General features: G+C 34.8%; 1 protein-coding gene across 5 annotated transcripts in view; it reads right to left on the reverse strand.

Moving 5' to 3' along the window:
• Window positions 1–23,430, reverse strand: part of LOC121384211 (rhotekin-2-like) — a 145,647-nt gene that overhangs the window by 97,380 nt on the left and 24,837 nt on the right. Inside the window, exon 1 of one of the 5 annotated variants that reach the window (XM_041514494.1) lies at window positions 4,845–5,093. The exons of the other annotated variants lie outside the window; for them this stretch is intronic. Coding sequence (XP_041370428.1) covers window positions 4,845–4,874 — 30 coding nt within the window. The 5' untranslated portion in view covers window positions 4,875–5,093. Of the gene's footprint in view, window positions 1–4,844; window positions 5,094–23,430 lie in introns of those variants that run through there. 5 annotated transcript variants of the gene reach the window in all.

A 23,430-nucleotide genomic window follows, 5' to 3' on the forward strand; every position in this document is an offset into this window, starting at 1 on the left:
GAAGCAATCCTCCCATTTATTGTTAACCAGTTTTCAGACCAACAAAAGCCTGTACTACATGCAGCATTCAGTGTTGTGAGCCATTAGTTCCACAGACACACACTTTAGCTACATTTGTAAACTGACCAAGCACCAACGGGCTGTGCAGAGTATTGATTCAGATCCACAAACTCGCTGAGACGCTGAGATAATTCTGCTTCACATCGACCCACAAATGTGAGAGATGAACATTTTTAAAAGCTTGTTATCTGTCCCATTAAAACGCGCAACCATAACTTGTTGCATTTCCAAGTGATACTGTACAGCACGTGAAGCCAGCCATACACTATTAAACTAACATTAACATCATGCACACTGTGGTGATAGTTTTATGTAAACACCAGCTACATATCCTTGTAGAATGCTAACAAGAGCTGTTTCCTATACATTAATTTTGTGCTGACTAATATGTACGTGCTATTACTTCCTCAGTCATAAATACTTGACATTTCCTATTAACACAGCTTTATTAGTGAGGAAAATCATGTGACTATATTTCAGCTTTAAGTACCTAACTTGACACATGCACAAAACTTTGTTCAAGTATGTCAATCCCCAACTTTAACACAAACATCAATTAATTTTTTTTAAATTTTTTTTAAAGTACCAGCATATCAAGGCTACAAGTTACTATGGTGGATTGGGAAGCCATCTCTGCTTGTGACATTTTAGTCTGGAAGTAATTAAATGCTAAAAACTGCGACTCAGTGCTAAACCACCTGTACTGATACAAACTTTTACTCTTGTTTTATGTCAGTTTAAACCAGTCAGTTTATCTCTTCTTTTAGATGATTTAATACTGCTTGTCTGGCACACATTTGTTAATAATAATACGAGCAGTGGGTATAATGCTTAAGTTGGAAAGTAAAAGATGCTTGCGAACCTGATTCAATAAGAAAGCATGTTCCGTATTTTGACTGCCAGTTGCCTCCCCATAAATTTAAGTTTGTTTTGCTACTAGGGAACATTGATTATTAATCATCAGCTATTGGATGTCAAACATCTGTTAATTCTGACATGTAGTCTATGCAGGAAAACTACATAATTTTTCCATTAACAGTAAGGGATCTTTTATATGCACTTTCCCAAAGACAGGGCAGCACATACCACATCATTTAATATATTAGTTGTAGGGCACTGGTATGTGCACCGTATATTTGAATTTGAAAACATAGAAATAATTTGTTAAAAATAATAAAATAATAATTTTAAAAAATTTAAATTTATGTGGTGGTTGGATTTTTTAAATAGTTTTTTTGTTTTTAAACAGATTTTGTTGAGAACAAAGTACCATGTTTGACTACTGACATACATGTATGGCATCCTCCTGATACCCCGACAGCTGTTAATCATCAACTCATTGTGATCCCTGCAGTAGACTGCAATACTAGTAGACAATTAAAGTCATTTAATCAATAATCAGTGTGTGTTGGGAAGAACAAAGACCTAACAAGTGACAGGGCCAGCAGCCTAAAGAGACCAACACCTTATCATGCCATCCTGTACTGAATTACTCATCTGTGCCAGTGAGCACTCCCAGCAGGGCAACACACCCGCAAGACAAAGCCACCAGGATGCCCATTGTGGTCTGTGAGACTGCTATCATCTGTGGGCAGAGTTAGCAGTGCAGTATAACAAGCAGGCTCTTAACAGTCGCCTCTCACTGTGGTGGGCTGTGGGCTGTGGATTGCACAATACAGCGGTAAGTCACACACCCAACCCTACAGTTATACAGTCTACATAAACAACAGCAGTAAGTCACACACCCAACCCTACAGTTATACAGTCTACATAAACAACAGCAGTAAGTCACACACCCAACTCTACAGTTATAGTCTACATAAACAACAGCAGTAAGTCACACAACCAACCCTACAATTATACAGTCTACATAAACTACAAATTCAACAATTATACATCTACATGCTATGTACAATTATGTATAATATTAATTGAAGGGTTGCAATTCATTTTGTGGAGGGTTTATTTTGTTGTTGTTGAGATTTCTAGATGGAATCAAATGCTAAAATTTGAGAACCAGTTCTAGAAATTAGTCTCAAATTTAGACAAGTTTGTATTTTTGAACAGCCACGTGGAAGACAAATCTCATTTATATTACTGATTCTAGGTCCTGGACGGAGAAACTGGCTGAGGCCGGTACTTGTGCCCAGGACAGGCGTGTGCTACAACAGCTTGCTCTGAATGTGTACATTAAACTATTTCCCAATTACTGTAATAATTAAAGTTACATTATGAGAATTATTTTAAACAGAAAAATGAAAGAAAATAAATTGCAATATGACAAAATTCGAATCATACCCCTGGGGACTGCAGTTTTGAAATATTTAACAAATAGGGGCAGTTTTTTAATGCATGTTTTTGAAACTGTTAAAGAAGCTTATACATTTATGAGCATATTTAGATATATATATTTTAATTGTAGTGTTTTAAAACCATTTTCCCACAAGTGAGGAAGTAACCCTCCCTCTATGAGTCTGTATTCAACTACAAACAAGATGAATGGGGTACAGCTAGATATACCATTTTGTTTCAGAGATGGCCTAATCATAGTTTTAATTCCACAATGTGCTTTAATTCAAATAATGGTGACATTTAGCTTGTATCAGTCTGTCGAATGTATGACCTAGGAACTAGACCTGACTCATAAATGTCACAATTACTTAGACACGTTCCCCATAGTAACACAATTACTTAGACACGTTCCCCATAGTAACACAATTACCTAGACACGTTCCCCATAGTAACACAATTACTTAGACACGTTTCCCATAGTAACACAATTACTTAGACACATTCCCCATAGTAACACAATTACTTAGACACGTTCCTCATAGTAGCACAATTACTTAGACACATTCCTCATACATAGTAACACAATTACTTAGACACGTTCCTCATAGTAACACAATTACCTAGACACGTTCCCCATAGTAACACAATTACTTAGACACGTTCCCCATAGTAACACAATTACTTAGACACGTTCCCCATAGTAACACAATTACTTAGACACGTTCCCCATAGTAACACAATTACTTAAACACGTTCCCCATAGTAACACAATTACTTAGACAAGTTCCCCATAGTAACACAATTACTTACACGTTCCCCATAGTAACACAATTACTTAGACATGTTCCCCATAGTAACACAATTACTTAGACACGTTCCTCATACATAGTAACACAATTACTTAGACACGTTCCCCATAGTAACACAATTACTTAGACACGTTCCTCATAGTAACACAATTACTTAGACACGTTCCCCATAGTAACACAATTACTTAGACAAGTTCCTCATAGTAACACAATTACTTAGACACATTCCCCATAGTAACACAATTACTTAGACACGTTCCCCATAGTAACACAATTACTTAGACACGTTCCCCATAGTAACACAATTACTTAGACACGTTCCTCATACATAGTAACACAATTACTTAGACACGTTCCCCATAGTAACACAATTACTTAGACACGTTCCTCATAGTAACACAATTACTTAGACACGTTCCCCATAGTAACACAATTACTTAGACACGTTCCTCATAGTAACACAATTACTTAAACACATTCCCCATAGTAACACAATTACTTAGACACGTTCCTCATAGCAACACAATTACTTAGACACATTCCCCATAATAAAACTACTTAGACACGTTCCCCATAGTAACACAATTACTTAGACACGTTCCCCATAGTAACACAATTACTTAGACACGTTCCCCATAGTAACACAATTACTTAGACACGTTCCCCATAGTAACACAATTACTTAGACACATTCCTCATACATAGTAACACAATTACTTAGACACGTTCCTCATAGTAACACAATTACTTAGACACTTTCCTCATAGTAACACAATTACTTAGACACTTTCCTCATAGTAACACAATTACTTAGACACGTTCCTCATAGTAACACAATTACTTAGACACGTTCCTCATAGTAACACAATTACTTACACACGTTCCCCATACATAGTAACACAATTACTTAGACACGTTCTCCATAGTAACACAATTACTTAGACATGTTCCCCATAGTAACACAATTACTTAGACACGTTCCTCATAGTAACACAATTACTTAGACATGTTCCCCATAGTAACACAATTACTTAGACACGTTCCTCATAGTAACACAATTACTTAGACACGTTCCTCATAGTAACACAATTACTTAAGACATGTTCCCCATAGTAACACAATTACTTAAGACATGTTCCTCATAGTAACACAATTACTTAAGACATGTTCCTCATAGTAATGTCAACTAAGCTCAGTCAACTACACTGTAAGCTCTGTGTAGGCTTTGGCTGTTATGCAACACCACTTTGACCTGTTTGATAGAATATTTGAAAACAATGACACATTTCCCATGTTTCAGCCACAGAACCATGTGCCTGCCTTATGAAACTCTATGACTAATGTTAACAGCCCTATGGCAAACATGTGTACGGAACAACAGGCAGTTGTAGTGGAAAACAACTTTTCAAATTTCAAAACCTTGGTACTCAAAATAAAACATTATAGCATAAGTATACATTGTTACACAACTGCATATGAACAATTTGAAACAACTTTAACCATAAATTTAAAAAAATAGTTAAACTGATCATAAAACTGTTGAAACAGATCACCCTATCCAATGTACCTTTTTGCTAAAACTTGTCCATTTCAGTTATCAGGTAACAAATCACATTTTAAAAATTGAAGGAAGATATATTGAACAAAGGTAGCCATATAAGAGAAAATTGCACACTAACTTACCACTTGGAACCAGCACTTGGTCACTGACATAACAAAGACTTCATGTATTTCCCATACGATGGGATTCCTGGTGATACTATATATGAGAAATGATCCAGTCACAGACTAGGTTCACATAGTAGAGAACCACTTCCCAAATACATGCACAACACCACCATCAATGACAAAATCTGTGTTTGTTTCTCCCCCAAACAGTCATGAACTCTCCTCCTCAGTTCAAACAGTGTTGTCACTTTCAGAATCTGGGACAACAAGCAAGATCTAATTTCCTCATTTAACAGCATTTATCTGAGGTCCCAATGAGGTGGGATTCTGGTTCTCTCACCACAGTGCCAGGGATCTGTTAGGGTTGGATTCCAGTTCACACAGAACAAAGATAAGGCCCAATTAAGGTGAGATTCTTAATTTTAACAACATAAAGATGAGGCCCTGGTTGGGTGGTATTTTGTGAGGATTGTTTTCTCTCCAAGAACAAAGCTGTGATCCAGATGGCAATGGATTTAGATTTTCATAACAGAAAGTTTGATTTGTGGCAGACCTAGTTCAGACATATACAACATGTAGTTCCTGTTTTCGCAAAACACATGGACAAGGACATGGCAGATTTGATCTCACAAAACACATGGACAAGTACATGGCAGATTTGATCTCACAAAACACATGGACAAGTACATGGTAGATTTGAGCTCACAAAACACATGGACAAGTACATGGTAGATTTGAGCTCACAAAACACATGGACAAGTACATGGTAGATTTGAGCTCACAAAACACATGGACAAGTCCATGTGGAGTGGCACGCTATTGGGCCAAAGAAGGAAGATACAAGGGTGTACGTGTGCATTCAACTCCGTAATCCTTAACAAATACGTCATTTTGAAGTTCAAAGTAAATAGCATGTTGACATTATGATATATGTGATTAAATTACAGTGTTTGGCAATTAGTTTCTTATGATATTTTATTATTAATGATTTTTTTTCTGCTGACGATGTGAGGTAAATTCGCCGGAAACGAGGACACGAATGATGGGTCAACTTAATTGGCGTGTAGCACAAAAACAAGTGAAAACAATGATCAAAATAAAATGTTTGCTTCTAGTTTAATAAAGAAAGAGCCAGTAATTAATTGTGTTGTTCTTTTTTATGCTATCACGTTTATACAGTGAATTAGTTAAAAATCATTGTTGTTCGTTACCATTGTTGTCCAACATGAGCACGACCTTTGTACCTCATAGTCGTTTCTTTGTTTGTTTACTTCTACACAGCTTTTATTTCTACGATTTACATTCAAACAAATGTTTAATAAAATGGCAAAACCTAATAAGAATGACAAGCTATATTTCTAGCAGATGTAAACAAAGATTCATTTTTAAGTTTTGCGTCCATGTGAAACGAACATTTTCCCGCTCACCCCACGTGGTCGACAATCTTTACCGACTTGTCAATGGGGTATATAGACTGGAAATTTCCACAGGAAGTGACGAAATGACATTTCACTGTTTTCAACAAAGTATAGAGGCTATAATTGTGACCTGGAAGTCATTTATTGTCCGACATCCGCTTGAAACGCAATGTGATTTGAACTTCGACTAATTGTTATTTTTTATGATTTGTGTGCAACTGGATTCGATAATTGACAAAATCAGGTAAGCAAAATACACTCTTTATTTCTGATATGTTTTTAGTTAAAGTTATAATATGATATATTACAATTTAGCATTTTTAGCTCATTTTTGGTGGACTGCTCAGGGGAGATTTTCATTTGCACATGTGTCTCTGTGAAACGAACATTATTTAAAACTAGATTGTTAAGCGCTGGTGCGTCGATTTTTTGAGATTATTTTTTTTTAATGTAATAAAATCAAAAGCTAATTAATACAAAGTATGAAAGCTAAGTGAAACCGGCGATTATATTTCTATTTCTATGCCAGCTGATGTTCGTTTTACTGACAATATTTTTGGCGCCTTTTTGTGGTCTTTTGCAACGAACGAAAAAGTTTTCCTTTCTCTGTCAAAATTTACAGCGAGTTGAAATGAATAAGTTGCGCGATGTTTTGCAGGCTCTTTTTTAGCAACAGATTAAAGTCGTGTTACTAGCGAAACGGTCGTAAAATAATGACAAAAGTAAAAAATGTAATACCGGCATATTTCAGCCGCCATTTTAATGATTTTTGTGTCAACTGAAACGAACGCCATCGCCATAGTAATTTTAACGGTCTACTCTTAATGTTTTTTATTGTTAAATTGATAAAATTAAGTAACAATCTAGGTTATTTCTGATGTATATATTTGATATTTTCAAGAAACCCCCAACAGTCTTAAGTTGAATTAATTTGTGTTTGATGATGTTAGTTACATAAGACTATGAAAGCAAAATTGATTTTAGATGTTTTGTTGTCCAGTGTAACTTACAAAACTAATGTTGAGAAATGGACACTAAATTTATTGGTCTGCTATTAATTATTTTATGAACACAATAATATTCCATATTTTTGTTTTAATGAGGAATTTTTAATATTGTTATATAAATTTTATGGTAATGCAAACTTGAATATTTAGTTATTGATGATGTTAGTTACAGAAGACACATTGCTGCAGAGTTGGTTCAAGTCCTATGTAACTTCAGTGTTCGAGATTAACGGTATCCCGATATCCCAGGGATACCAGAATTTAATTTTGGATACCAGACTTCAAGAACCCAGTATCCCACTGGGATGCCATATAATACTAAATTCTCAGGTGGGATACCAGATTTTGAAATGTTAGTATCCATTTGGGATACTGGCGAAGAAATTTATCTCGAACACTGAACTTACATCATTAACATGTAGTTTTAAGTAATTGCAGTTTTTATTCCTGTAAATATTACTCTTGTATTTTAATTTTAGATGTTTGTACTTGCATAATGTGATGTCTATTGTTTGTTTTTCTCACACTTAATTATTTAGGAATTTGTATAGTGTTGTTAGTAACACTTTTTTCGAATACTTGTTGTACGTGGTCTATGAATTCTACTGATAGTAAGACATTCTGATATTAGATTTTAATTTTTTTTCAAAAGACTAAGAAAATTAGGCTTGTCTAACCCGACCGACCCATGAAAATCGACCTGTCAAAATACCTTTGGGGAAGAATTATTGTATATTTAAAAAAATGTTTTAACCAGTTTCAATTTATGACCAAAAACATTAAATATACAGACATTGATATTCTAAACAAGAAAATATATTTATTTTGTAAGTTTAATCGTAGAAATATTTTATTAGTCGAAAACATCTTACAATGTAGCAAACTCAGAAATGTCCCTTTAATATCAGTTTCTATTTGTTGGAAATTAGAAATTCTGTAAAATGCTATTCCTAGTAACGAGAACACAATTTTCCAGCGACAGTGGCACAAGATCTTGTGTACCGCGGTGCATGTTCGTAATACATGGTACATGCTCTTGTGAGAGGCAAAATGGGTTTTAAACTAAATCTAACGGTATGTACACAGATACCTTCACGTAAGCCAGTTGAGGCTATGTATCAATTGCCATGCTTTGGTAATCTCACAAAGTTATTATAAGCGGTCATTTTGTCCGACACTAGGTACAGTTGTAAGAATGCCATCATGTTTCCTATTGATAGACATGATTCAGTCCAAAAGACTATGTGCTATACAAGTGTCAAACTTTGCGGAGAATCATCGTCCGACTTATTTCGATTGGCTTGGAATACCGATGAGAGATATTTTAATAACACCAGTCTATAATTTTTAAAACATTGTATTTTCATCATTTTGAGTGAACTAATTCGTACGTACGAAAAAAAAATGTTTTAGGAAATTGCAGCGACTCGTGATCGTTGGTCAAATCGGCGGTAAACGTATACAGGTAATATTGGTACAATTAGTGTAGGAAAAGGTAAATGGGTGATAGAGAGAATACATCTGCAACAACAACAGCTCCAGATAAAACCGCTTGCACTCGAGGACAAAAATAAAGTAAAAATATGGCCCGTGTCCCATCTCCACACTATGGGGGCTGTGATCCCCCGCTAAGTTGTGCACCCTCTCCCAGATATTATTCCTACGGACCTGGGAACCTGATTCCCTCCGACAAATAAAACAATATCCATAGCTGCCGATGACAATCGTCACGTAGGCAAAAGCAAACTTATTATTATTTTTAAATATGTATTAACACGCAGTATTCCCCCCCCCACCCCTTTTAAAAACACTTATTTTTATCATTTTCTCTTTTATTATTATTATTATTTATTTAACTTTTTTAAATGTAGTAAATGTAAAAACAGATTTGACATCCCCTCACAAATGAAATGAACTGTCCACTGCTGTGCTAATTATCACGTACGCAAAAGCAAGCTTATTCTTTCGTTTCCCCCTTTTTCTCTCGATTTCACTTCTTTCCTTAGTAACCGAAGAAATCTTCCTTCTCCATACACTCCTGTTCATTGTTTGTTTATTGTAATCGTTTCCCACTGAACGATTTACAAGGGCTATTGGTTAATAAAAATCTATTATTTAATTATTATTTTCAATGTAGTGCGAATGCCTTGTAAACACGTCAATCGCGATTTAAGAAAAACCACGTGAAATAAATATATATATATATATATATTTTTTTTTTTTTTACTTCATAACATCATGTAGTGGCAATTGACAACCCACAAAAAAAGCTTAGAGGCTCAAATCAAGTAGCTCGTGCACGTTTTCAGTGTCTGCAGCTACCGCCGATCAACCGTCTAAACATGAAATTTTAAAATTTTGCCGACTAGTCTAGACGCCGTCTAGCTTGGACGGAGTCGCCGTCTAGACGCAATTATGGTTGGTTCGCGTACTGTACTTCACTTATAGTGGTTTTTTTTGTAAAATATCAGTGAATCACTTATACTTCACTTATACAGCAATGTTTGTAAATATCAGTGAATGACTTATACTTCACCTATACTTTACTTATACAACAGTTTCTGTTAAATATCAGTGAATGACTTATACTTCACTTATACTTCACTTATAGTGGGGTTTTTTGTAAAATATCAGTGAATCACTTATACTTCACTTATAAATACAGCAATGTTTGTAAATATCAGTGAATCACTTATACTTCACTTATATTTCACTTATACAGCATTTTTTGTAAAATATCAGTGAATCACTTATACTTCACTTATACAGCAATGTTTGTAAATATCAGTGAATCACTTATACTTCACCTATACTTTACTTATACAGCAGTTTGTGTTAAATATCAGTGAATCACTTATACTTCACTTATACCTGGTACTTCACTTATAAGTCACTTATATATATATCTAACACTTCTGTTAAATATAAGCGAATGACTTACACTTCACTTATATATATGGTTAACACTTCACTTATATGTCACATATACTTTGTATAAGTGATACCTCATTTGCATACAAAATCCTAATCGTTTACTTATAAGTCACTTATACTTGAAAAGTATTAACGACTTATACTTCACTTATAAGTGAAAAATATAAGTCATTTATTTCGGTAAGGGAGGGCAATTATCTTGATTTTAAATCTGCCCGAAAAATAACAAACTTGGTCAGGGCCATGAGAGGATCATTTGAAATACATATGGTTGAAATTTGCATGGTGGAACTTGAGGAAAAGTAAAAAATGTCTCAGTTATTCAGAGGCCAGGGTGGCCATCTTGGAATTTTTATTGGCCTGAAAAATAACAACACTTGGTCAGGTCTATAAGAGGATCATTTGGACCAAGTTTGGTTGAATCCTGCTTGGTGGAACAGGAGAAAAAAGAAAACAAGAAGAAACAAACAAATGACTTTACACCACAGTGTGGATCTCCAGATAGTGGAGGAATATAACCTAAAACAAGAAGAAGAAGAATATAGGACCAGGAGCTTTTTAGCATATTAGTTTAGTCAAGACTATCCCACATACATGGAACTTGTCTATCATACAGGTAAACTAATTTTGTAGCCTAAATATCTGACAACATGTAGCACCTATTTTTTTGTTTTAAATGTTCAAGTTTTTCACTTTAAAACCATTTTTTGGGTTTTTTTTTAAAGAATTATACAAATGCAAGATGGCTGCCACTGATGATGGTGCAAGCTTGTAGGTAGATCATCGCAAGCTTGCAGGAAGCTCATCGCAAGCATGTGGGAAGCTCGTCGCAAACTTGCAGAAAGCTCATCGCAAGCTTGCAGGAAGCTTGTCGCAAGGTTGCAGGTAGCTCGTCACAAGCGTGTGTGAAGCTTGTCACAAGCTTGCGGGAAGCTTGTAGCAAGCATGCGGGTAGCTCATCGCAAACTTGTGTGAAGCTCGCCGCAAGCTTGCGTGAAGCTCATCGCAAGCTTGCGGGAAGCTTGTAGCAAGCATGTGGGTAGCTCATCGCAAGCTTGCAAGGTTGTAAAAAGGTTCCAAATACTAGCTTAAACTGAACAAGCTTGCGGGAAGCTTGTCGCAAGCATGCTACTACCATGTAAAATATGCTTGTACAACCTTGTCACAAGGTAGTTACCAGCTAGTTTCTAGCTATTTATTAAGCTTGCAATTTTTGTTTGGGTACATGTATTTAACTTCTGAAATATTAAAAGTGTAGAACATATTTTAGAACTACATGTATTTAACTTCTCAAATATTAAAATGAAAAAAATTATTGGGAATTTTACATAAAAAGTAAGAATTTATTATAATTTTTAAAAAATAAGGACAAAAAGTTGTAAAAACATGGTGATCCTGCTAAGTGCACCCAAAACACTACTGACAAATGACCACCTGACAATTTAAACAATTTAAGCAATCTGTCCAACACCAACAATGTTCAAATAATACAGACACACACACACACACACACACACACGTATAAAATATATCTAGTAGACAACAAGATCAAAATAATAATAATAAAACAAATCGGTTGTCCCTATTTTTATACAAAGATAAAAAGAAACAACATTTAGTATTTGGCTAATAAAATGTTTTAAATTTGCCACTTCTGATAATTTTCAAAAAAATTATACTCAACATATATGAAAATTGGCTAAAAGGAAATTCTTTACAGTGTGAGCCCCTGAATATGAGTGACCCTCAGTTCTAGGAAAAAGATATTCTTTACAGTGTGAGCCCCTGAATATGACCCTTACGGAAATAACTTATACAAACTTATACTTTACATATACACCACTTATAAGTGGCCTATAAGTTACCCATATATTGGTATAAGTGAAGTATCAGTGTGTATAAGTATAAGTGAAAAGAATGGTTAACCGATACATCACTGATACTCCACATATATTTCACCTATAAGTGGTTTATCAATGGTATAAGTGTTCTGGAATTAAGATATTTTTTGTTTGTTTCTATAAGTGAAATATAAGTGAACAATTAGTTTGGAGATAGTCTTTTTGCAAAGGAAATGATGTGTTCCAAATGAACAGGGAAAAAACTAAGTCCAAAAAAAGTTCATGGTTATTTTTTAAAAATTCATAACTTCTCACAGGATTTATCAAATTCATTGGGAACAGTGGCTAAACAACCAAACATACATCTAACAGAATTTGATAGTATTTCCAGTGATAATATTTTTTTTATTAATATTAATATTAATACACATGATGCTATATGATTATAATTATCCCATGCTACCTCCTCACTTAAACAGACCCTCCAGACTCACCACCTGTCACAATAAATATCTGTAAAATTGTAGTGGCAGGGCAGAGGGTGTGTGTGTGTGTGTGTGTGTGTGTGTGTGTGTGTGGAGGTGAGCTCCATTTCAGTGTGTTTATTACAGCATGGATTTATTTTATCTATTAATGGTAATTTGTATTTACATATAAAAAAGTTAATTAACTAAAAAAAAAAAAAAAAAAAAACCCACAAGAAAAACAAAGACAACAACAATGACATCAGGAATTCAGATAGAACAAGGGATTATTATGAGAGGTGCAAAATCCTGAGATTAATAGCCTTGCCATCTTAGGCAGTATGGTGCAACTTCAAAAGGACTTAATTCAGACACCACTGTGTGGGTCTCCAGCCAAAGAAGAAAACCAAAATGGCGGCACCTGGACATTTTCTTTGTGCACATGTGTTTAGTTAAGACTATACCTCATGTCCGTGGAACAAGTCTATCATACAGGAAAACTAATTTGGTAAGTATCTGACTACATGTAGCACCTATTTTTTTATTTTAACAGTTCATGTTTTTCATTTAAAAGCCATGCATTACAATCATTGCTGGATTTTCAAATAGACAAAATGGCGGCATTCCTTTGTTGATAAATTCTCTTTATTTATGTTAATGCATGTGCATAAACATTTCATTTAGTGAATACAACTATACTAAAAGTTCAAACTAGTGCTGATTATAGTTATTTTGTCACACAAAGGTTTGGTGGTGTTGTTTACATTTAAATATTATAAGTAATTAGTAGTATTAGTAATTAATTAAAATATACTTGTGGTTTCCCTCTGTTACCAACAAACATGATTTTTCTTTCTTTTTTTTTATGTCAAAGCAAATTTTAAAGTTTTTAAATCCATATGATCAATTAATAGCTTGGAAGTATTAATAAGTTATAATTTTTAATTATATAATTTTGATCATTGTGACCTGTCCCTCCATTTCCGGTAATGGAGGAACATTTGTGCCATTGTACATTAAAACAGTTTATGTGATAAAACCAACTTGAAAAGCATCATATATATATATATATATATATATATATATATATATATATATATATATATATATATATATATATATATATATATATATATATATGTGTATATATATATATATATATATATATATATATATATATATATATATATATATATATATATATATATATATATATGTGTGTATATATATATATATATATATATATATATGTGTATATATATATATATATATATATGTGTATATATATATATATATATATATGTGTATATATGTATATATATATATATATGTGTATATATATAATATATTTGTTATCACTATTGGACATAAAGTGCTCAACACAATGTTAGTGGAGCAGGTACACTAAATTTTTAGTATTCACTAATAACTCATTACTCGGAGTTTCAGGCTCCTCGCCTTCATCAGATGAGTGTTTATAATTGTGACAGTTAACCTTTAGACTACTGGATTAATTTTTAACAAAAACCACGTTGAGTGGGTACAAGTTTATAATTTTTACTCACATATATTCACTTAAATGTTTCATAAATACATGAAATAAAGTTCATATATGAATCGGTAAGTATTATTTTCGTGTCTTTTTTTGTAATTTTTATTATTTTAGATCGGCTAATGGTGATTAAAATTAGGCAAAAAATCGAAAAAGTTGCGTTTACTTACGGGCATTTGTGGCCAGGTGTCCAGTATTTATGTCCATTATTCCCGATAACAGTGGTTTTCTGACCAGAATTTTTTTTTAAACCCGAACTACGATTCATATTGCAATATTTGGTAATTTTCGTTGTTGGTAAAACGATCAAATTTATTATCAAATTAGCTGTTACAATCAGCTATCGATCCCTGAAAATTACCGCGACGTGCCGCCATTGTTGTCAAGCGAAAATACTTGCCGAAAACCACTTTTTGAACTCAAAATTTCAAGGTATTTTCAATTGAAAAAATCAAAACAAAAACCACCATTTTGAAAAAAAATCTTTTTTCTTTAATTATATTTCCGTTTCCGGTGAGTGTCGTGTGCAAAACGGCGGGAAATATGAATTGGGGAATGCACTGTATACAGTGTACAGTATATCGACTGACGTGACGTCGGGCGAGATATCTCGCCTGCAGTAGTCAGAAGGTTAAGGTGACGTCACGCTGTGTGTACGCGGCGGTGCGCTCCTGACGTCATGGCACGTCAGTCGTGAGACTCTCGGCTTGTTGCTGTGGCGGCATTTTGATATGAGTTCTGTCCTTTTGTTGAGTAGCTTGTCTTCTTTTTCAAATAGTATTGAGAGCTTCTCCTCGATGCACAGGTTGCATTGTCCCGAGCTGCGTTTCCGTGTGTCCGATTTCCTGACGATTTCCCAATTGATGTGATAGGCGGGTTTTTTTCGTTTGAGTTCCCAGATGTATTTTGACAGTTCTGTCTCTTTTTCATAGCGTTCATATTTGAAAGATTTAGTGTGGTTGTTAAACCTCTCCTTGAATGTACCTCCAGCAAGACCTATGTATGATCTGACAGTCTTACCAGATGCCACGTTTGCCCGGTATACGAGGGAGCTAGTTTGGCAGTTGCTGTTCAGGGGGCATTCGTTCTTCTGTCTGCAGTTACAAGGCTTTTTTTGTGCGGGATCGGTTGAGCTCTGGGTGATTTTCGTGTTGTGGCTTTTGATTATTGCTCCGAAGTTTTTCATGCAGCTGTAGCTGATTTTCAGGTTGTTTCTGTTGAACAATGTGTGGTACTTGTGATTACTTGGGAAATGCTTGGATATCAATTTGATGAACACGCTACCGACGTTTGTCTTCACATTCTTGCTGAATGGGGGGTTGAACCATGTGATATTTCTGGGTCTTTTCCTTTTCTTTGTGTCTGGTTGTTCTCTATGTTTAGGCTGGTCGTATTGGATGTTTACTGTGTAGCCACTTGCCCTCAGCGCTTTGTTGTACCCTAGTGCAGCTTCCGCGAAGTAGTCTTCATGGGAAGACAGAAGGGAAATTCGTTTGCCGATTGATTTTGGTATTTGCTTCGTGATTGCGGGTGGGTGGTTTGAGCTGACGTTGATGTAAACGGGTTCGTTGTTGGGTTTCCTGTAGGGTTTGTGGGAGTCAGTTTCAAGGTTCAGGGTGATGTCCAGATAGTTGACTATTTTCAGGTTGGTCTGGATGGTGATCTTTAGGCCAAGATCTTTGAATATTTTGATGAGCATTTTCCTCATTCTGTCTGCTTGGCTTCCTGAACTTCTGCGTAGAACTGCTAGACCGTCATCTCTGTACAGTCCGACGTTCATGTCGGAGGTATTTGTTTGAATTGTGTGTAGGATGAGGAGTCCTACTAGTTCGCACACTTCCGCTCCATCATATCCGCCCATGGTGACGTCGAATGCATTGGGAGTGTAATTTTTCACCCATGGCTGTTCTTTGTTGTCAAAAAGTAGTGATTTTCTTGCATGCATGATAGTTGTGTATTCTATATCTGGGATGACTGTATATTTCTTCGCCCATTTCAATGCCTTGTCGAGTAGTTCAGGTGTTATGGAAGGGTAGAAGTCCACAATGTCGAATACGAGGAAGGATAGTTCTTTTTTATCATGCAGAGCTGAGAACCATTCTTTACAGTGTGAACCCCTGAATATGAGTGACCCTCAGTTCTAGGAAAGAGATATTCTTTACAGTGAGCCCCTGAATATGAGTGACCCTCAGTTCTAGGAAAGAGATATTCTTTACAGTGTGAGCCCCTGAATATGAGTGACCCTCAGTTCTAGGAAAGAGATATTCTTTACAGTGTGCCTCAGTTCTAGGAAAGAGATATTCTTTACAGTGAAACCCTGAATATGAGTGACCTTCAGTTCTAGGAAAGAGATATTCTTTACAGTGAAACCCTGAATATGAGTGACCCTCAGTTCTAGGAAAGAGATATTCTTTACAGTGTGAGCCCCTGAATATGAGTGACCCTCAGTTCTAGGAAAGAGATATTCTTTACAGTGTGAGCCCCTGAATATGAGTGACCCTCAGTTCTAGGAAAGAGATATTCTTTACAGTGTGAGCCCCTGAATATGAGTGACCCTCAGTTCTAGGAAAGAGATATTCTTTACAGTGTGAGCCCCTGAATATTAGTGACCCTCAGTTCTAGGAAAGAGATATTCTTTACAGTGTGCCTCAGTTCTAGGAAAGAGATATTCTTTACAGTGAAACCCTGAATATGAGTGACCTTCAGTTCTAGGAAAGAGATATTCTTTACAGTGTGAGCCCCTGAATATGAGTGACCCTCAGTTCTAGGAAAGAGATATTCTTTACAGTGTGAGCCCCTGAATATGAGTGACCCTCAGTTCTAGGAAAGACATATTCTTTACAGTGTGAGCCCCTGAATATTAGTGACCCTCAGTTCTAGGAAAGAGATATTCTTTACAGTGTGCCTCAGTTCTAGGAAAGAGATATTCTTTACAGTGTGCCTCAGTTCTAGGAAAGAGATATTCTTTACAGTGAAACCCTGAATATGAGTGACCTTCAGTTCTAGGAAAGAGATATTCTTTACAGTGAAACCCTGAATATGAGTGACCTTCAGTTCTAGGAAAGAGATATTCTTTACAGTGAAACCCTGAATATGAGTGACCCTCAGTTCTAGGAAAGAGATATTCTTTACAGTGAACCCCTAAATATGAGTGACCTTCAGTTCTAGGAAAGAGATATTCTTTACACCCAGGACATTCTGAGAAAAAACTAATTTGATTTTTCATTTCAACCAGTGACCATGAAGATCAAAGGAATTAGAAAGGTGTCTTTTTTAATGTCACCTAAGCAATTTTTTTTAACTGGCTTTTCTGTGTCTACTGTGCAGTTACGTGTATTTGAATGTAATCTCTATAGAAAGTAAACCTTCTACCACCACAGGATACTCCTACTAAATAGCAGCAACAAATCTTTAAGATGTACTTTCACATATACCATCTTGTTTAATGTAATGTGATCAAATCAGCATCCACCAATCCTATGTGTTAAACAGTCTAATACATGGATGTCATTACTAGTGGGCAGTGAGAAAATTATACAGAATACAGGGTTAGATCTTAACGGTAGTCCGGTAGTCTGAGACTACCTGAAAATTAACAGGACTACCTGAAGCTGCAAACACATAATTTATTTGGCACAAATGAAACGTTTTGTGGATCTATGCTGACCTATTTCAAATAGCAGAAACAGAGGCTTGTTCAGAAAACAATTGTATCGCAATTAGCTTGACTGGTTCCTCATCATTTCACATTCATTTACAGTACGCGATGCGGTTTGGTTTTTAAATGTTACCGCATCCTGACTAAACTGAGCATGCGCAAGTTACACATTTTGTAGTTGATGCAGTCTTCTGCCAAAATACAATCATCTTGAATTTGGAAAATAACGGGATACCTCGCACATTTTTATAGAATGGTAGTTTAATTTACCAACATCACATCGGAATGAAAGGACTGCGAAGTTGACCATTCTCAGCAAAATAATAATTATGCATCGATCAGCAACTGTCACATGTTTTCGTAAAACGGTACATGCGTCATCGAAGTTAAATTTAGGCGAGGTGTTTTGATTGAAATGCCTTTATGGAAATTGCCAATACATGCATATTAATTTTCACAGAGTTGCAAAGATGTCATTTTTCCCATTTTAACGCAAAACTGCTTGCATGTTTCAATCAACTTTTCATCTCAGATTACATCATTTAACAATATTTATTACGTTCGATTTATTATATCTGAGCTGGCCAAAATTTCCAAACACAAAGTGCCTGTTTATCCCTTTTGTACACTTGCAATTTTTGTAATTCTGTAGTCTGCAGCAAGCATGCATTCCTGCATGTGTGTGTGTGAGGCCCCTGATTATTATATCGAGTACTGTATTTGACCAGAAGTAGGCCCACGTCTTTCAATAAGCGTCCAGACATTTAAGAAATTAGGCATTTATTCGTAAATCATGGTATTTTATGTCGGTGTCCGTAAATTGCTGAAAACGTTGAAGAATAAAAAAAAAGCTGTTTAGAATGTTAAAATCCAGCACGTTACTAAAATGGATAAGTAGACTCTTTGTAAAATTAGTTTTCGCTTTATCTAAGTGAGCTTGCGCAACACATGTGTGACGTAAAATGAGGTCAGGGAATTCCCACTGCATGGACAGTTTTTGACCAACGTACATGTAGTAGCGTTTCGTATTACAAAATTAGGTTGTCCATCTGCAAGTTTTCGCATTTGTTTCACAATTAAATTGATTTATTAAATATACATGCAATTAACACTTAACTGACTAAATGTTAAAGAAAGTGAGTAGGCGTACGTGCTGGAAAATTTGAAATGGGATCAAAACAGTTTCCGACTGAGTCTGTGTGTCGGACTCACGTCGAGAGCGCTAAACGCCGGAATTTCTAAGGCAAACCGATGGCATACTCCCACTGTAAATTGTGAAAATTAAATGTCCAGAAATGCAATGTTCTGCATCTACAAGTAAATTTCATCCTGAAAAATAAAGTGGTATACTTTTTAGTGATTTCCCTAGAAATTAGGCAAGGCATGGTAGACCAAACACTTTTGGGGCATTTTCACCATTTTCGGGGCACTTGTTTTTCACTAACCTTCCGACTACTGCAGGCGAGATATCTCGCCCGACGTCACGTCAGTCGATACACTGTACACTGTATACAGTGCACTCCCCAATTAATATTTCCCGCCGTTTTGCACACGACACTCGCCAGAAACGGAAATATAATTAAAGAAAAAAGATTTTTTTTCAAAATGGTGGTTTTTATTTTTATTTTTTCAATTGAAAATACCTTGAAATTTTCAGTTCAAAAAGTGGTTTTCGGCAAGTATTTTCGCTTGACAACAATGGCGGCACGTCGCGGTAATTTTCAGGGATCGATAGCTGATTGTAACAGCTAATTTGATAATAAATTTGATCGTTTTACCAACAACGAAAATTACCAAATATTGCAATATGAATCGTAGTTCGGGTTTTAAAAAAAATTCTTGTCAAAAAACCACTGTTATCGGGAATAATGGACATAAATACTGGACAGCTGGCCACAAATGCCCGTAAGTAAACACAACTTTTTTCGATTTTTTGCCTAATTTTAATCATCATTAGCCGATCTAAAATAACAAAAATTACAAAAAAAGACACGAAAATAATACTTACCGATTCATATATGAACTTTATTTCATGTATTTATGAAACATTTAAGTGAATATATGTGAGTAAAAATTATAAACTTGTACCCACTCAACGTGGTTTTTGTTAAAAATTAATCCAGTAGTCTAAAGGTTAAAAATACAAAAAAAATTAATTAAAATAAACATTAATGTAATTTATCTGCTTGCTTTAATAAATGAATGGCAAAAGATATAAAAGGCATATTTTATTAATTAATAATACATTTTAGGGTGTTTTATAAAGGCAATTTTAGAATTAATTACTGAAAAAGGCTTGTTTAATCTCAGGGCAGCATGGCGCTGATTGAGGCAAGATGGTGCTAGACTATTGAGGCATGGCACCATGCTAAAACAATCTAGGGAAAACACTACTTTTTTTAATATTTAAATTCGTCCATCATGAACCCTTCCCTCTAAAAAACAACAACAACAAAACAACCCAGACCCCCACCCCCCAAACATATTTAGTAATACAGGGCTTACAAGTGCTTTGTGTGATGTGAAATTGTTTGAAACATACAGTTTAATTTTTATTTAAACTGCTTACGTCTTGGGACTAGGTAATTTTTTTGTGGGCAAGTGAAATCTGAGAGTTACTTGCCCAGCGGGCAATTGAAAATTTTAGGATATGGCCAGCCCTGAGTTATCTAACATTAAATGAATGTTTTGATTGAACCAATTATAATAGGTCTACACATACAAAATGTAATTACACTATATTTCAGCCATAGTACTGTCAGTTTATCAATAACGGATCACAATGAATAACAGATCGTTCGAGTTAAAACAAAAAGTTTCAAATAGGGCAATTCCACGAAAAATTATACCTCTGGAGTGAAATTTGTTTTCCCTGTTATGCCTTTATTTTTCATATAGAATTATTTGTTAATAATCAATAATATATTCAGGTTTTAATTCAAAACTGTGTCATGTGACCTGGCGGCCATCTTTAATTTGTGCTATTTCCTCCTAAGAATAGAACCCAAATTGCAAAGAAATCTTTTTTTTCAAAAATGTCATTAAAATTGGATGAATATGATAAAGGTAAGTATTGCATTTTGTTTGTAACATCTTAATGGCAATTCCCAAACAACACAAATTAATAAATTTGGAATAGATTTTTATGAATAAAAACTTGAACTTATTGCATGACCTCGTTGCGTCAGTTACCTTTTGAAGCTTAATTTTAGTATTGTCCTCCTACAGTGCTACCATATATTATATTTTTTTATATTCTCTTAGTTGTGCCATGGTTTAACAACATGACAACATAATAATCTAAATGGGCACACCAAGAATTAAAATTTATTGGCAACTGACGTACCTCCCCAGTCAGTAACTGACACAACACATTAACACATGCATTATTTTCCAGTTTTATATTTCTTGGAAGCATAATGTAAGATTGTGAAATGTGTTAATTTCCAAACTAGAGTGAGTGCTATAAAAATTTAATAAGTTTCAGAATTTTCTTGACCTTTGCACTTGTTAGTTTTATCATTTCTTTATTAACACATCTGTGTAAAACCATAGAAAAAATGTTTTCAAGAGCTGCAAATACCGTCACTCCTTAGAAGTTAATCTAAAGATGTCTCACTAAAATAAAATAATCATGACTCAGTTAACACTGTTTTTAAATAGATACATGTATGTAGATGATAGCAGTTACACAAGCATCAATGACTATACCCTTATACTTCAAGATGTATATTGTGTAGCTTTTGATGTCAGATGCAGATAGAATTTGTTTCATTAGATATATTGTATTGCTTGTGATGTCAGAGGTAGACATTGTTTCATTAGCTTAGATTAATATATGTACAGCACCATTTATTGTAAACAGTATCTATTTTTAATGTTCAATAATAATTACCGGTAACACAAATTTAGAATTGCAGTTTTATACATGTAGTGGCAAGTCACTTATTTTGCTATTTTTACATTTATTTTGATAAATAACTACATATTATGAATATGATGCATATAATCTTTAATAATTAACTCAGAAAAATAAATCAACATTACACCATACTGCCACAGTGGTTTCCCATGAGTTCTTGGCTAAAATTGTAAAATACATAAACAGTTTGCATCAGTTATTCAACAAAACAGCCAATCCTTTGTCATTGTGGAATTGCAAATCAAATTCAAAATGTGATTTCAGAAAGAGGTTGGAGAGGGAAAAGAAGAGAGAATAGTGAAAAATGGAGCAAGATAAAGTGAAATCAAACAAGAACAAAAATGAGACCGGACAGCATGCTGAGAATAAAAAAACCCAGATTTTAAAGAAAGATTTATTTACAATATCTGCCTTATTCCCATCGATTTCTTATGAAACATTTGGTTCGGTTCAGTCATTTGGTAATGGCATAAGAAAGTGAATGCAGTATATATATACTTCGTAATTGCAATAATAAAAAAAATCATTACACTTCCAGTCAAGATGTACATGTAAATGTAAGCTGTGGTCTCATTGTTGAGGCATGTGTGCAGAACATTTTGAAGACAGTGGGGGTTTAGACTGGCTAGAATCGATGGTGCATTAATGCGTTGTTTTTCGCTATTAAACCCATTTTTTCACAAATAAAATTGCACTTTACTTACCGTTTATTATTTAGAATATACATTTCCATTCACCTAAAGTGTGTTTTGGTAATCCTGGTAATCCTGGTGTTTGTAATACCACAAAATGCATTTTTCGTATTTCTGAAAAACGGACGCACGTTTGAGAAAAATCTGTTGAGCAGACAAGGTCTAATCTATTTTTAGACGGGATATTTCCATTTCAATGTCACAGACGTTGGTATACCACGTGACCGTTATCATTTTGGTTCGGTTTGTTTTCTCGTGCACGGTTCGCGCAATCAACATCCGATTTGTTGTTGTTCATTTGTGAGATTTTTCTTCACAGTTCGTGAACATTTTCAGTAACAATAAAGTTCAGACAAGTACCGTATTTGACCGGAAATAAGCCCAGGGGGCCAAGACAACTCATTGTGAGCTTAGCATGGGGTGGGCTTATTCCCAGACAAGGGGCCAGTTTTGTTGAAAAAAAATTTAATAATAATAATTAAAATAAATTACAATTCTTAAATGAACTAGGAAGAAAACAAAAAACGTTCAGTAGCACATCTATTAATTAGTGTTCCATTTGTTATTAACAAATAATAATTGTTTATTAATTATATTGTAGGTTTTTTTACTAGTATCTAATTATCAGAAACACACCTTCTATGTTACAATTACTTACCAGTGTTGTTTATTTACATGCAAAATTTAATGCTGAGAAGACTAAAACAACAGCAGTTAACAACAAACTCAATAGCGTATACACACGTTTCTGACACAGGCAGCCAGCTTACACTACAAAGAATTGTCAATCTAAGGTCATTGTTCTTAGCCAATCAGAATAAGGTATTTGCTTAATTAGCATTAACTGCGGACCCAGTGTGGTGGTAAAAATAGACATTGGTTTTTAGTTCATACTTGGGCTTGGATACTTCAGAGAAATACTGCAGGCATGAAATTGAAAACAATGTTACACACTGTTATTGTTAGTCTGCTAAATCTCACTGGTGGTAAAATATTGTGTTACATTTGTGTTTAATTATCTGCAGGAGGTATGACCGTTTAAATGAACTTTGAGCAAACTTGCAATTTCATGTTATTTATAAGGTGACGAAGTTGGGGGTGGGCTTATTTACG

Source organism: Gigantopelta aegis, chromosome 10 (assembly GCF_016097555.1).
Source record: "Gigantopelta aegis isolate Gae_Host chromosome 10, Gae_host_genome, whole genome shotgun sequence".
Lineage (NCBI taxonomy): Eukaryota > Metazoa > Mollusca > Gastropoda > Neomphalida > Peltospiridae > Gigantopelta > Gigantopelta aegis.